General features: G+C 35.7%; 1 protein-coding gene across 9 annotated transcripts in view; it reads left to right on the forward strand.

Annotated features, from left to right (window-relative positions):
• Window positions 1-15,908, forward strand: part of AOPEP (aminopeptidase O (putative)) — a 632,574-nt gene that overhangs the window by 364,381 nt on the left and 252,285 nt on the right. For all 9 annotated transcript variants that reach the window (XM_074201226.1, XM_074201227.1, XM_074201225.1 and 6 more), the window contains one exon: window positions 15,309-15,498. In XM_074201226.1, coding sequence (XP_074057327.1) covers window positions 15,309-15,498 — 190 coding nt within the window. The remainder of the gene's footprint in view (window positions 1-15,308; window positions 15,499-15,908) is intronic.

The raw sequence follows: 15,908 nt of genomic DNA on the forward strand, positions 1-15,908 counted from the left end.
TATATATGTTTATGTTTACATATGCTTATACATGTATATTCACAGTGCCTAATACAAAGCAGATGCTTAATTACTTATTGACTTTTTTGTCTGATTGGCTCAGTTTTTTAGCTTGCCAGTGAATATGTAACCAGTTCTTAGACTTTTAAGTTCCATTGCAAAAGCTAACCAATTATTGCTTAACAATATAGTGTGGTATCTTCAACTTTAGACTGAAAATTAGACAACTTAGGCTCAAAGGCTTCACTTACTAACTCTGATAATACTGTCAAATCAGTTCTCACAGTTGTAAAATGACACCTACACTACTTACTTCATGGGGATATTGTGATCAAAGTACTTTGACAACTATAAAGTGTTTAAGTAAGAGCCATTTTTATTATTCTATCTCTACACCTCTTTTAATCATTTTATTTTTGAAAGCCTTGACAGCTTTTTCAGGAAAAACAAATAGGAAGATTTGGATTTGTTATTTTTAAGGAAACGAGTATTGCCTTTCCAAGTTAACTAATTATATTTATTCTTTTTGGGATCTCCAAAGCAGGGTTTTGGGATCTCCAAAGCAGGGCTAGGGAGATGGCTAAACAACTGTGGCATGTGAATGTATTGGAATTTTGTTGTGTCATAAGACTAATAAATATGATGAATGCAGGAAAATATGGAAAAGATATGAATAAAGAGGTGCAGAATAAAATCACCAGACTCAGTAGAGTAATACGCATAATGGCCCCTAATAATAAGGAAAAATTTTTGAAAGGCTTCAGAATCCTAGTGTTTTCATGATGACAAATAAATGATGATAAAGATTACTTAACATCTCTTGGCAGCAAGGATATAAATTAGACATTTGCAGACAATGTGATTTGTTTGGCTTGTGTGTGAATGCACATTATTTTGATACATATATATATATATATGTATGTGTATGTATGTATGTAAATACATACAGGGTATTATAAAATTCAGTTCAATTTTAAACTATTAAATTATATGAATAAGTATGTATGTTATAAAGGAAGACTTGAGAAATGGGAAAAGTTAGGTTAGTGGATAATTAAAGAAAGCACATCAGTAAAACTTTTTTAAATACACAGAAAAAAGTGTGGAAAGGAACACAGTATAATTTTGTTATTACCTTGTTAAACTATATTATTTATATGCATGCATATATAATATATATAAATATATATGATATATAACATTTATATAAAATATATAAAATTGTATATGTAAAACAGAAGTTGTCTTTTTTTTATAAAGTTCTCTCCCTGGTCTGTAACTTGAAATGTTTATGTTTGTTGATGCTCATTTAAGTTCATTATAACAAAAGAAAATTTTTTTTCCCTAAAATCAGTCTGCTTTTGAGATGTCTCATGCAATGATTCTCCATTTTCATTAATGACATGTTTGTGGTTGAACAGTTGCATTTAGTGAGAAGTAACCAGAGGAGCTGTTAGAGTTACACTGCTATGCCATTTTATTTCTCTTCTGGGAATAGAGCAAATGTATTCTTTTATCAAATAAGACTGATCCTGTATCTCAGTGGAGACTAATAATATTAGCCCTTTTGTGGGCACAAACAATGCAGCCCTGGAATATTTTTTTTCAAATCACATGTCATTTAATGGGCTCAAGCAATTACCAACAATATGTCTTAATCTCTAATTACTAGTCAAAAGGCTCCTGAGTCCATCAGCTCCTGCAGAAAATGGACAGATGTTTGTGTATCAGTTTCCTTATTTGTAAAATGAGAGGTTTGAATCATCTATGAGGTACTTTCCAGTACTAAATCATATGTCTTAAGTAATTTGGAAATAGAGCAAATCCACAGATTTATAAATTCTAAGAACTGTTTTTAAAATAAAATTTTTATTGATCACTTTGATTGATCTCTTTTCCTCTGTATTCCTCCCTGTATCTCTTATAATAAACAATTTTTTAAGAAGAGAGGGAAAACATAAACAAAACTGACATAAAAGAAATCTGACTTTTATAAAGAAACTTGGAGTAAATGGTTCTCATAGCTGTTCTTAAGAATCAAGGTTAGTCTCAATTTCGTAGCATTCTGTTTTGATTTTTAATGTCATTATTTCCATTTCTATTATGTGAGGTTGAGCTTGACTTAGACTGGTACCCTGTTATTTCAGCATTAATCATGGAATAAAATGAATACTCATGGTCATTTCATAGTTAGCAAAAGGATATTTATGTAACCATAGCATAGAAAAGATATTAAACAAGGATATTTCAGCTCTTAGCCTGCATAGATCCCTCCCTCCCCTTCTTCATATTTAAATATGAATATTATTAATAAATATTAATAATAATAAATATTAATTAACAATAAATATTATCTTCATATTTAAATATGGATGGTTAGGGCAGAGTGTGGCAAATCCCACAGATTTCAGACATCCATCAAATCTGAATTGCCTTCCTATATGGGGTGGCATTTTAATGCCCTTATGTGACCAAGAAGCCAGGTTGCATAGCCATAGGCTTCTCCCAGGAGGAAAAATGGCTTAAGTCTTAACCTAGTCCAGTCTAGCCTAACATTGAGTGGGGGAGAAGGAATCTTGGCAGAACATGGTCCTTTCAAATTAGACATATTATTTTCCTAGTTCTTTAAATCAGTTCATTTGAGTCTCTCTCTACTTCTTTGTATTCATTGGTTTTTTTTTTATAGCACAGTAATATTACATTACATTTGTTTGGATTTCTTTAGTGATTCCCTGGTCAACGAGCAGCCATATACTTTATTTTCAATTCATAGTGGATAGAGCATTGGCCTTGGAGTCATTAAGGTGGGAGTTCAAATCCAGCCTCAGACGCTTGACACTTACTGGCTCTGTGACCTTGGGCAAGTCACTTAACCCTGATCATCTCACATCCAAGGCCATCTCTAGTCATCCTGATTCATATCTGACTACTGAACACAGATGATTTTGGAAGAGAAAGTGAGACTGGTGACTTAGCACAGCATGCCACCCTCAATCAAATCCAATTCGTGTGCTTGTCATGGCATCAACTCCCTGATGTCATGGTCTTCTTTGAGATTGAAAGTCACCCCCCCACACATACACACAGACAAAAAAAAACCCCACTTAAATATTTTGGTTTACTTGGAGGTCCTTCTTCTTTCTACTAACCTCCTTGAGTATTTGAGTATTTACCTAACAGGGAAATCTCTATGGGTATGGATAAGGATATGGATAATTTAGTCATTCTTTACAAACAAATCCAAATTGCTTATGAACAACATTTCAATTAAGGTAAAATTAAAGATGTCAGTGGCTTCCCAAACACATTCTGATTAGAATATTAAGTAACTTGTGTTATTTTGAACACAAATTTCCTTTGTTTTTGCAATGAAGATACAGGGGATCCTTAGGTTGAACATGTGGTTTATGATGCAAAGAGAAAAAGGAGCCATCACCCACTCTCTTAGGAGATTCTACAATGGAGCATTCATTTAATAAATATGTCTTAAGTGCTTATTTCTTGCCAGCCACTGTTCTATGAGCTGGGAGTGCAAATTAAAAAGTAAAAATATTCCTGCCCTCAAGGAACTTGTATTCTACTTCTTCCACTTGGAAATTCCTTTTGGAATTTTTTTAAAAAATAAAATATTGCAACTTCAGACTTAATTCAACTCTTCAGAGAAGTATCAGTTATTGACTACTGGACAATTAACAACCTTCAGTCTTTCCTCTAAGCAAAGAGATCAGAGTTAAAAAGGTCTCACCTCCAGAGATTCATTGGCATAGCTACTGTATCAAAGTGTTTATGAGAGATAGAGGTAGTGGTAAGGATGAAAACTGAAAATTGCAATTTGATACCATAGTTATGTAACTGAGTATCAAGTAAGATTCCTAAATCTCTTTGCTCACTGCAAATGGACCAGGTTTTATCCTGGGAATTGTCATTAACAGTCCTTCTCTTTGGCTCATGAATCTCTCAGAAAAGTTATCACAGGCTGGTCCATTTTATCACAGTTGTGGGATACTATATGTCATTCCTGTGACTAACCCAAGATTTCCCAATTTTTGAATATAGCAGAACTAATTGGAGTTAGAAAAACCTGAGCTCAAAATGCTGCCTGCCTCAGATGCTTACTAGGTATGTGACTCTGGCAAAGGTTGTTTAATCTCTCCCTGCTTCTTTCCTCATCTGTGAGTGGGGATGATGCAACACCCATTTCCCAGTATTGTTTTGAGGATAAAGTCAGATAATATTTGCAAAGCCTTTGCTAGTATAAAATGTTATATAGATAAATGCCATCACCATCATTGTTTTTTTGTAGGACATATAAAAGTCGAACAACCTAAGTCCTTTAATGAATGTAATTGGAATTAATGGTCAGCTAACCAGTACTATTTTTAGCCCACTTTCCCCCAGAATGATTATCCATGTCCCCAGAAACTTGACACCTATATATTAGAGTGGCTTGCCATTTTCTTCTCCAACTCATTTTACAAATGGAGAGACTAAAGCAAATAGGATTTAAATAATTTCCCAAAATCACATAGCTAGAAAGTTTTTGAGACTGGATTTGAACTCTGGCCTTCCTGACTCCAAATCCAGCATTCTATTCACTGTACCATCTAGCTGCCATAAGAGAGTAAGCCTGAGAAACAGCTACAACATCCAAGGAAGGCAGCAGGTGCAACAAATTACCCTCACTTGTCCCAGAGATGAAAAATAACAATACAGGACTCTTTCAGGGTCTTGTAATTGGAATGAGTGCACTTTAAATCCTTTAACAGAGGATCCGTTGGATGGCAAATATGGTGCCAGCAGCCAATTCCAACTCCAATAGTATATATTAATGTTGCTGCAGTTAAAATGCTAGTAGTTGTATCTTGCAATCGAGCTGGCAGACCACCGCATCTCAGTCCCTGCCTCTCAATATCCCCTCACTGCTCTTAGCTGTGTCCCAAGGGCCCAAACTGTTAACTTTGAAAAAATTAGAGTTCAAAGCAGGCCCCAGTCACTTGGATATCCCATCTAGGAATAATATAATAGGACCCTGGTTCTATTTTGTTGAGTTTTGGAACTGAGGCCATGATTAAAAGGATGACCAGAGCATTCATTTTATCCTACTAAAAGTAAAATCCTTAGACTGATTCACAACAGATTTTCATTTATCAAGAATGAAAATTGGAGGTTTGAAGATGATCAGATACTTTCATAGTTCTGACTGTAAATGACTAGCAGTCCTGAAGAGGTCTTCTTTCCATGACTCACCAAGCAGCTTCTAGGAAACCAAAGTCATTGTGTTCCAGAGGGAGTATGGTTTCAGGACAGAGAGGAAAAGCCAATCATAGGACAGGTTTGGCTATATTGTGTTGTTGCTAATTTGTCACCAGAAAATCACATGCTGGCACTCTTGCCCAGTGTTGCTGGGAGCACGTGGTGCCTTGCTGATACAGAAGGGAACCATGTCCATAAATCCAAGGACTCCCACAGCATCCAGACCTTCACCAGAAGTTCTCTTTCCCATAAATCAGGCCATGGGGTGAAACAATTCTGGAAAAGGTAGTGGAAAGGATGTCTTTGCACAGCATTCCCTCACTAATAACTATCATCTGTAAGTAATGCCATCATTCATTTGATGTCATGATTTTCTAGGATTATGAAGGACAACAACAATAACACCCAGAGAGGAGTAGAAGGGGAAGTCTTAAAAACCTGATAGTATAGTCCCTAGGCATTCCCTGTGTACTTACTCTGTTGCCACAGCTTCCTCTATCTAGTTCTCTTAGCTTGGGCAGTTGTATTGCTGTTGTTGTATCTACAGCTGTTGCCAGAACCTCTACTGACTTCAATCCTTTAGCTTAACTATCCTTTTAATGAGTTCTCTACTTTTGCAGGCTGGGTCTAACAGGTTAGTCCAGTAGTTCAGATTTGGGGTTGAAATGAGACCATGTAACAGTTAAAATGTTAGCTTGGTCATACTATAGAAAAGAAAATACAACAGTGGTTCAATTTGACGTGGCTTCCTTGCCTCGACATCTCAACCTCAAAATCTCTGCTTTGTCTTCTCTTCCATTCCTCAATACATTCCCAGGATATCCCCCCTGAACTGGCCACACTCTCCTTTCTTCTCCATCCCAATCCCTTGATGAACCAGTTCACCTCAACAAGATTTTATTCTCTAAAAATCCTTTGCTCCCTTATCCTATCTAAGGTCTTGCACTGCCAAACCCTAGTCTTGGATTATTCTGACCATCTGCTTCTTTCTTCCTACTCAGATGATGCTAAACAAATATGGAAAAAATCATTTTTAGAAAAACAAATTTTATTATATTGTTTCAACCAGGCCCTGATTGTAGCAAGGCAATCATATCCCTAATTCATTTACCACTTACCACAGCAACTTTTCCAAACTTTTTCATCCTCTCCCAATATACCCATATCTTTCTCTCTCCACCTTTGCAGCTGAAACTCTTTCTTCATATTTCATTGAACAAAACAGGCCATTTGTTGAAAACTTTCTTTTCTCATTTCACACCTTCCAAATGCCTTCTACCAGCATTTCCTCCATTCTTGTCTCACTTGAAGAGTTGGGCCTCTCCTTTCTAAAGCAAAACTTCTCTACATGCACAAATAATCCAATTTCATCCTATTTTCTCTCTGTCATTGCTCTCTCTTTATCATCCCCATTTTCACTAAGTTTTAATCTCTCCTTGTCTTTTGGCTGCTTATAAACAATTCTTTGTCTTTCTCGTCCTCAAAAGGTCCTCACTGAGAGTCAGCTAGGTGGCACAATGGACAGAACAACAGCCATGAAGTCAGGATGACCTGAGTTCAATTCCAGATTCAAACACTTAATAATTACCTAGCTTGTGACCATGGGCAAGTCACCTAACCCCATTGCCTTGCAAAAACCAAATGTTGTGTGTGTGTGTGTGTGTGTGTGTGTGTGTGTATGTGTATGTGAGTGTGTTGTTTGGGCCAACTAAGTGGTGCAGTGGATAGAGCACTGGCCCTGGAATCAAGAGGATTTGAGTATAAATCTGTCTTCAGACACTTAATAAATGCATATCTGTGTGCCCTTGGGCAAGTCACTTAACCCTCACCACCACTACCATTGCCTTGCCATAAACAAAAATAAAAGGTCCTTATTTGATCTGTCCATCCCTGTTGGCTATCATTCTGTATCTCTTCTCTCTTTTTTGGATAAACTCCTGTTTGTCCTACTTATATGACCACTCCTCAGTTTCCTTTGCTAGATCTTTATCCACCTACTAAGCATGTATGTCCCATAGGTGTCTATCCTAGAACCTCTCTGCTCTTCTTTTGTACTATTTCTTTTTTTTAATATTCCATTCTTTTTTAATGTTTTTATTCATTTCAGACAATGGGGTTAAATGGCTTGCCCAAGCTCACACAGCTGGGCAATTATTAAATGTCTGAGACCATATTTGAACTCAGGTCCTCCTGCCCCTGTACTATTTCTTGATAATCTCACTAGTTCCTATGCATTCAGCTCTCATCTCTATACAGTTTATTCTCGGATTTTTTTTTTGTCCAACCCTAAATTCTCCCCTGACCTTCAGTCTTGCAACTCCAACTGCCTATTAAATACCTTGAACTGAATGTCTCAAAATCTTAAACTTAACTCATTATCTTCCTCTCCCAAAACTCTCTGCTCTTTCTCACCATGATAGTCATAGTGTCAGAGGAAAGAAGGAGTTGTATAAGAAAAATATTAGAAATGTAGAATCTATAAGACTTGACAACTGTTGAAAGGCTATGGGGATAGGAAAAGAAAGAATGAAGAGATGAGAATAATATCCAGGTTGAAATCCTGGGTCACTGACCAGAGTTCCACCATCCTCCCAGTTCCTTTCTTCAGATTATCTTCACATATATATCACTCTTTGCATGGTGGTTTCCCATTAGGCTTTGTGTTCCTTAAGAATGGGGATTGCTTTTGTCTTTCTTTGTATGCCCAACACTTGGGCAAAGTACTTGGTACATAGAAAGTTGTTGGAAAATACTTATTGACTGCCTTCTTTATACCAATAGTTAGATTCCAGATGATGGAAATAGAAGAAGAGAGCCAATGATTCACTGATCACAATAACTTCATGAGACTTTCTTTCCCTTGACTTATATCTAAGCCAATGATATTTTTTTTAATTTTGGAATATCCAGAAAAAAAAGTGATACTAGGGGATGTTTTCATTATAATGACCTAACTTTAGGTCTTGAAGAGAAGAATGTTGTTTTATTTTTAAATATATTTCTATTTACATCTTATGGACAAAAAAAATAAATAAAAAGACTTAACATAATAAAAAAGGTGGATCAGTAAGGGAGTGTTCCAAGAGAAATTGTCCTTCCAGTCAGAATGTCTCATAGTAATGTGTCAACTTTTTGGCTTTCCAAATTAAATCAATGGAAAACTACTACATAGAAATAAAAGTTGCTTTCATTTAATCTGCAGTCTTTGAACTGTGTAGTTTAATTTTGAATGGTACTTAGTTTCTTTTTTTTCCCCCTAGGTTTCCTTTCTCTTCCCACAGTGGTAACATATCATTCATCTGATCTTGTTGTTAATCAAATTGCAGGAGAATTTTAACTTGGAAGGGATGATAGTCTGATGAAAATACAGCTCTTTTCCAAACATTTTTTGCCAAGTATCTACACGTTGAAGGTGACTTATTAAGTTTGTTCCTTTACAAAGGGGATTGGGATCATCTCCAGGATATTGGGAGGGGTTCTTCTTGGGTTTGGGGTTCTTTTTGTTCTTAATCAAAAGCAATTTCCAAACTTCTTTACTCCACCCATGCAGAACCTGCTCTGACCTGTTATAGAAGTTAAAGCCAGGTTGGGCCCATATTCTATCATTCCCTAAAGAGTAAAATGGGTCAAGTCTCCAGGGAAAAGTAGAAATAAATCAAGTATCAAATCCAACTGATCAAAGTCTGAACTGTTGTTCTAAATAGAATTCTTCCTGAAGGGTTATAACTTCCACTGAGAACAATCAAGACATTCCTTCTAATAGAAGCATGTTTTAGGTTTATATATGGAACACTTTATGTTATGTGGGTGACATAACACCTTAAAATTGAAATGTCAATTTCTTTAGTCAATAATAATGATATACATAATTTTTAGGGAAAATAGTCAGAAGCACAGTTCTATTTGTTGGCACCTATGTGTGGAGGCTGATATTCACAATCTCCCTAATTGCCCCGAGAAATTTCTTTAGTAAAGGGATTATATGTACATCTCTTTCTCTCTGTCCCATTTTCCAACTCTACTTCCACTTTTCCAGTCCTTTTATTGGAAGGAAGAAAGGAAGCTGGAAATAGAAAGAAAAGAGAAAGGAGAAAGAAGAAATCTAGAAACAAAGAAGAAAGGAAGGAAATTGTGATTAAGATAGCATATGAATATGATCTATTTGGGGTGGAATGGGTGTTAAAGAATATAACTTTATCCTCTGTCTCTTCTTTTGGAAAATGTTGGATCAGAACAGAGAAGAAATGTGGTAATAAAGGTTTTATTTCAATGATTATACTTCCATCCATTGTAAGGATGATGAATAAACAATTCAACATTGGGAGAGACTCATGAAGTGGGCACTGTTATTGTGGCTAGTGATTGTCCAGGCAAGGATTGGCAAACTACAGTCTACAGGTCAAATCTAGCCTACTGCCTGGGGTTTTCATACAGGCCAGTAAATTTTAATTTAAGAATGCTTTTGAGGCAGCTATCCACTGTGGATAGAGCACCAACCCTGGAGTCAGGAGGACCCAAGTTAAAATGTGACCTTAGACACTTAATAATCACCTAACTGTGTGACCTTGGGCAAATCACTTAACCCATTGCCTTGAAAAAACCTAAAAAAAAAAGAATGTTAATGTAAAAAATATACAAAGTTTATCTTTTGCTTTTTAACAGGAATCATGTTTCTCTATGTATAGATAGTCACCATACACAATTCAAAAAGAAGCACAAGTGGTTGTCTTTCATTTTAACTCTATAGAAAGTCTTTAATATAAATTCATTTCTCTTTCTTTGCATAGTTATGTTTAATGTATGGTATCATACCCTAATTCTTATTCATGTTTGTATATTTAAATGTGTTTTTGTATGCATGTAAGGACAGGAAGAAAGCCAGTTTGACTGGACCTTAGTGTACAGGAAGGTGTATGAATAAAACTAGTAAAGTCATTTGGCAAAAGCTATATTAATGCCAAGCAGAGAGGTTTATATTCAATCCAAGAGGTAACAGTGAGCCAATGGGTCACCTCCTAAAAATTATGTATATCATTATTGACTTAACAAATTGGCTTTTCAATTTTAAGGTATTATGTCACCCACATAAGCATAAGGTGTTCCATATATAATTCAGAAAATATAAATATTTCATGTATTTATTTTAGGAAAAAATTTATGTGTGGAGGATGAATTGGGGCAGGGAGAAAGATGGGTCATCACAGGAGGCCATCACAGTTGTTTAGGTGAGCAATGATGACAGCCTAAAATAGGGTGATGGCTGTGTTAGTGGAGACAAGGAGCCATGTGTGAGAAATGTCGAGAAAATGAAAACATTTTGCAACACTTTGAGTATGTGAGGTTGAATGAAAACGAGTTCAGAATGACAGCAAAATCAAGCTGATAAACCTAGTGACTGGAAGGTTGGTGATGTCCTTGACAAAAAACCCTAAAGGAGGGTTGATTTAGGAAGAAATATGAATTTTTTGTTCAAGCTCTCATGCTTGAACTTAAGACAATTATGAAATTTAACTTATGAAATTCATTGTGCTCCACCCAAAACAAAAAGGGAATAAAGTTCCTATCCTTACTGTCTTGGACTATTGAGCCTATCTTTTATTGGGTACCTACCATTTCCGTAAGGTTATTCAGGGAGGCTAGACTAGACTCTTAATGGTATCTATGCAGTTGCTGAAGTGGAGTGCCAAAGCCAGGGTCAGGTCATAACTGCCCTAAGTGACTGCCGAATGAGGTGGAATGGGGATAGCCTATATCCTACAGTATAATAGGTGAAGAGTAGGTGTTGAGAAATTGCTTAAAAGTTCCAGGGGAGGTTTGGATAGTCATCCCTTGATATACCTTTATTGATTGACCATTCGTGTCTTACAATAGCCTCTTGGGATCATAGTCTTCACTTTGGGGATCATTGATCTGGGGTTTCATTTAGATTGTATTTTGATATGACAACTCAATTTTTCAGAGTTCTACTGATTTCAGTTTGTGGAAATGAACTACCAACTTTTTGAATGAATAAACATAAGTGACTTTTCCTTGAATTTTCTTGAGATTTAGAGGTAAGTTGAAGAACTTAGTCTAATCACTTTATTTTTCAGAAGAGGAACCTGAGATCTCTTCTATAAGGTTAAGTGATGTACCTAAGATATCACATTTAGTTGTATAGCAGAGCTAGGATCTGAGATGTTCCTGATCTTAAATATAGCTCTTCTCCAACTTCTGATACTTAGGAGCATGTCAGAAAATGTTACACATGTAATGTGTGTAAAGCACAGGATGTAGATATTAGCCATGAACAAGGATCACCATTAATTTTTAAAAATTCATTCCATCTTTTAGATAGTATGTTAAAAACAAAATGCATTCTGCCAAGAGAAATGTAACCACAAGTTTATCACATACATTATGCTTACCATTAGGAAGAAAATGCTGGGAACTGGAAGATTTGGGGTATAACTTTTTCCAGAAAATTCTCATTCCCAAAGAATCTATATGTCTTAAACTCTATTGGCAGGGATATAAATATACTTAAAGATTATATAATCTACTGCCCCTCATTTCACAGAAGAGTAAACTAAGACCCACAAAAGTGAGGTGACCTACCCAAGACCACGCAACTGATAATGGGCAAATCCAAGATTAGTGCATTGGGAGAAAAAACAGATATGGTACAGCAGCTGAGGGTTTGATCCATAGTTTCCTCCCATGGTGGTGTTTTTGAGTATTTATGGGTGTTTTCTAATATTCTAAGTCTTGCTTTAATTGCTCTTGAGCTCATTTCAAGTATACAATGAAAAGGGAACAAAGGATCTGAATGGTACACAGGTTTTTCTCTATTAATTTAAGTATTCCCCTCCACTACATCTTCTTTCCCTATAAGTCTTGAGTGTTCTGACTTTCTCTCATGGGTTCAGTGTTCAAAGATCAATATAGACTACAATAAAATAGACCTCTTCAAAAAATCTTTATTTTCACCATTGTAATTTAATCACTTTCACTAACACACATTGTTTCTTCATATAAGCTTCTTGAGGAGAGGAACTGTACCACTTTCTAGGTTCTTAGTAAATACTTATTGAATAAATGAAACTTTAGATTCTCCACATTCTATTATGTAAAATACAGTTTCATCTATATTTGGAAAAGTCATATAAACCTAAAATAATTGGATGATTAACATGCTTTCCCAACACAAGAGGAATTGTGTTTATTTCAAAACTAGAAATGAGTTGGGAATGAAAAATGTGAAATTAGACAACATTGATACTCTGGTTAGATAGGTGCATGATATAGTTCTAATGGGGATCTTTAGTTACCAATGTATTTGTTAAAGCATTCTCTGCCAAAACATTGTCCCTAATAACTTTGATGATAATAATGATGGTGGTGATGATGATGATGATAATCTTGATAATATCATTCTTCAAAAAGGGCATGAAAATCAATGAGGGGACCAGCCATTTTGCACTTATTTCTCAAGTTGCTTGGGTGTAAATGATGGGAACATTAAAGGAAAGTGACCCTCCCTTGATCCAGCTTAGAATTTCATAATAACAAAGGAGAATTAAGCTAGACATAATTTGACATGAAACCTAGATTTCAAGACAGAATATTTCAAAGACATTAAATAAAGGATAAATGGAATCTCGTGGACTAAAATTCTGTTAGATAATTCAGCCCAGGAGAGAGAAGCTCTCAAAAATTGAATTCTGAAGAATTAAAAAATTCTAATAATGAAAAGAGAAGGGAGAATTGTATAAAGAAATCATTGTATCTACACTGGGAACTAAACAGTTGACAAATAATTAGGGATATTGTGAGTATACTGGGCTAGAGAATTACTGAGGTCCTTTCCAATTCAGAATCTCTGAATTATATGGTTCTAAATCAGTCTGAAATGCCAGTGTTGTAGTATCTTGTCACTAAGAGGTTTTAATGGCAGGGAGAAAATCTAGTAGAGATATCCAAGGTTTCTTATGGGATAATAACCTGTCCAAGCCTTGCTTTTTTTTAATCTGTAAACTGAGTTGGGCTAGTGTAGGGGATTGCTAAATTATCCTTAAGATTCCTTCCAAATCTAAAATTTTATGACTTGCACAAGATGATTTCTATTAAAAAGTATAAAAAGTTGGAAAATGAAATTACACCCACATATCTCCAATTTTGGTACATTCCTTTGGGCACATGAAGGTTTTCATATTTTCACAAACAGGCCTCACACATATTTTTTTTTAACACTGGGAAGGAAAAAGAAAACAGCATAAAGGTCATACTTGGACATTAGAGTGTTTTTTTAAGCATAAAAAGATTGCAGAGATTTCTTAGTAGTTATTACATATAATGGTACTGTGTTGAAAGTAGTAAGAGACAAATCTTTGTATACTTAGGGCTGTATATCTATATGTCTAGTTGACACTTAACAATTCAGGCTCTTTTGTAAGTCTGTTTATAAGGCATGAAGTTGCTCATGTTTTGTTTAGCCAAAAAGACAAAATCCTGCCAGCAGTATGTCTGGAATGTTATTTACTTGGTGCATTTCTGTGGTTTTCCCTTTTAGCATTGCACATGTCAGAGCTAGGGGTCATTTACTTAAAAATGACCAAAGTGGTCTACTCACGCTGTACAGCTAAGCTTCTCAAAAAAATGTGTTTTTCTCAATAAAAAAAAAGGTGGGTCTTTCTCTGCTTCTCCATTTTCTTTTAACTTTTTTTTTCTTTCCTTATAATCTGCCTTGCTGTTGGCAGGATTTAAGGAGGTGCTGTGTTTATTCTTGTTCCTTTGTCCTTGACTCTCTCTGTGCTTTCAGTCATTTCTGGTGCAATCTCCTGTGATCTTAGTTAATTGTGTTTCATTTGCAGGCAGGCACTGTTATTGTTTCACATCATACCTTACCTATTTTGGCACACCCATCTATATTTTCCATTGAGCTCTCAGATCTGAATGGTTGGACTTGTTGCAAAGGAAATAGAGGTGGGGTTTTCCTTAATCGTAAGCAAAGGAGGGAGAAACTGCCAAACAGTGTTGACTTGGGCAGGGTCTACATGATAGCAAACACATGTCTTCTGAAGGAAATAACTAGTACACACAGATGTGGGCTTAATTTCTTAACATGGGAATGTATCTAACTGGTTTGTTCTGCATATTGAGGGAAGATAGTTGAGACCACATGCTTCCTAGGAGGTGATAAAAAAAAAAGTCATGTGTAAATGAGAATAAAGTTAACGTATTGAAAACCATCTCTCTCTTCATTTTCTCCTTTCACCCCCCCCCCCCGCCCCACTTCTTTGCCCTAATCAGAATCTTCAAAGTTTTACAGCTAAGAGTTTTAGTTTATAAGAAATCTAGACGTCTGGTCTAGGTAATGGGGTCTCTCTTTTTTCACTTGTATGGATTGACACACAGCTTTGCCTGTCTTGCCCTTCTTATATCATGTGAACAAACATACACAGATGGGAGAAATAGTCTCGGCCAAATGATTCAGTACATTTGGAAATGCTCTTTTTATATAGAGCTAGTCTTCATGTGTGCTTTTGGAAAGTTCACATATTCTAGAACACCTGTTAGTTTGTCAAGTTGATGATACCCATCCCTAGTGTAAATTGGAAACTTCCTTTGCTATTTTTTCTTTTCCAACATATATAAGATTTTTCTATTTTAAAAAAGCTTGATTTTTTTTCTTTTCTTTCAGGATCTTTGATCATCCATTTGATAATCACATATTCACACCTGCCTTTTTACTGTCCAGATTTCACTGACTATAGAACTAAATCAACCTTATAATTTTTAAAATGTAAAACTTTGGTTTAAGTTACTTTTTATAGGTAATATTTGTTTGATGACTAAAACCACTGCTTAGCAGAAATGGTAACCTGAATCACTGCCAAGGAGCAAACTGCAGCCTTATTTCTAAAAAACATCTCAGCAGCAAACTGTTTGTCATGATCTAACATGAATGTAGTAATAATAGGTTGACAAAGCTAATAAAGAACCCATATTTAATATAGCCAGGAGTTGCAGGTTCTAACAGGACTGTAATCTGTTTTGTCCTTCATTATACACAGCCCACACATCATCTTCCTGTCTCAAAGTGTCTTACCTGGAGGGAGCCATCTCTGTGGAACACGCCTTTGCCATGAAATTGCTCATGCCTGGTTTGGTTTAGCCATTGGGGCTCGAGATTGGACTGAAGAATGGTTAAGTGAAGGATTTGCCACTCATTTGGAAGATGTATTTTGGACTGAAGCCCAAAAGGTGTGTATGTGTGATGCCATCCATCTCAAAGAGAAAGTAGCTTTGGGGTCAACCTTGTTTGTCTATCATGGCTCTAGGCACATCATACCAGACCAATAAATGCTGCTTGATCATGATGATAGCAACTTTGGTGATCTTCTGTAATGGGATAGTTAGAAAAACTTCCCTCAAAGTTCTGCCCAAACGAATACTCCTTTAAGTACCCTCCCCACACTTACTGGTTAGAGTACCATTTGTAATGATAATTTAATAATTATTTTATGTCTATATGGTACAAGAGAGGTAGGAAGAGAACCAAAGAGAATGTTGTCTTGAAAATATAGATAATATAAAGAAAAAAAGGGTATTCAACAGTGTCAAAGACTGAGAGCAGTCAAAGAGAATGAAGATTGAGAAGAAACCTTTGGATT

Source organism: Macrotis lagotis, chromosome X (assembly GCF_037893015.1).
Source record: "Macrotis lagotis isolate mMagLag1 chromosome X, bilby.v1.9.chrom.fasta, whole genome shotgun sequence".
NCBI classification, from domain to species: Eukaryota; Metazoa; Chordata; class Mammalia; order Peramelemorphia; family Peramelidae; genus Macrotis; species Macrotis lagotis.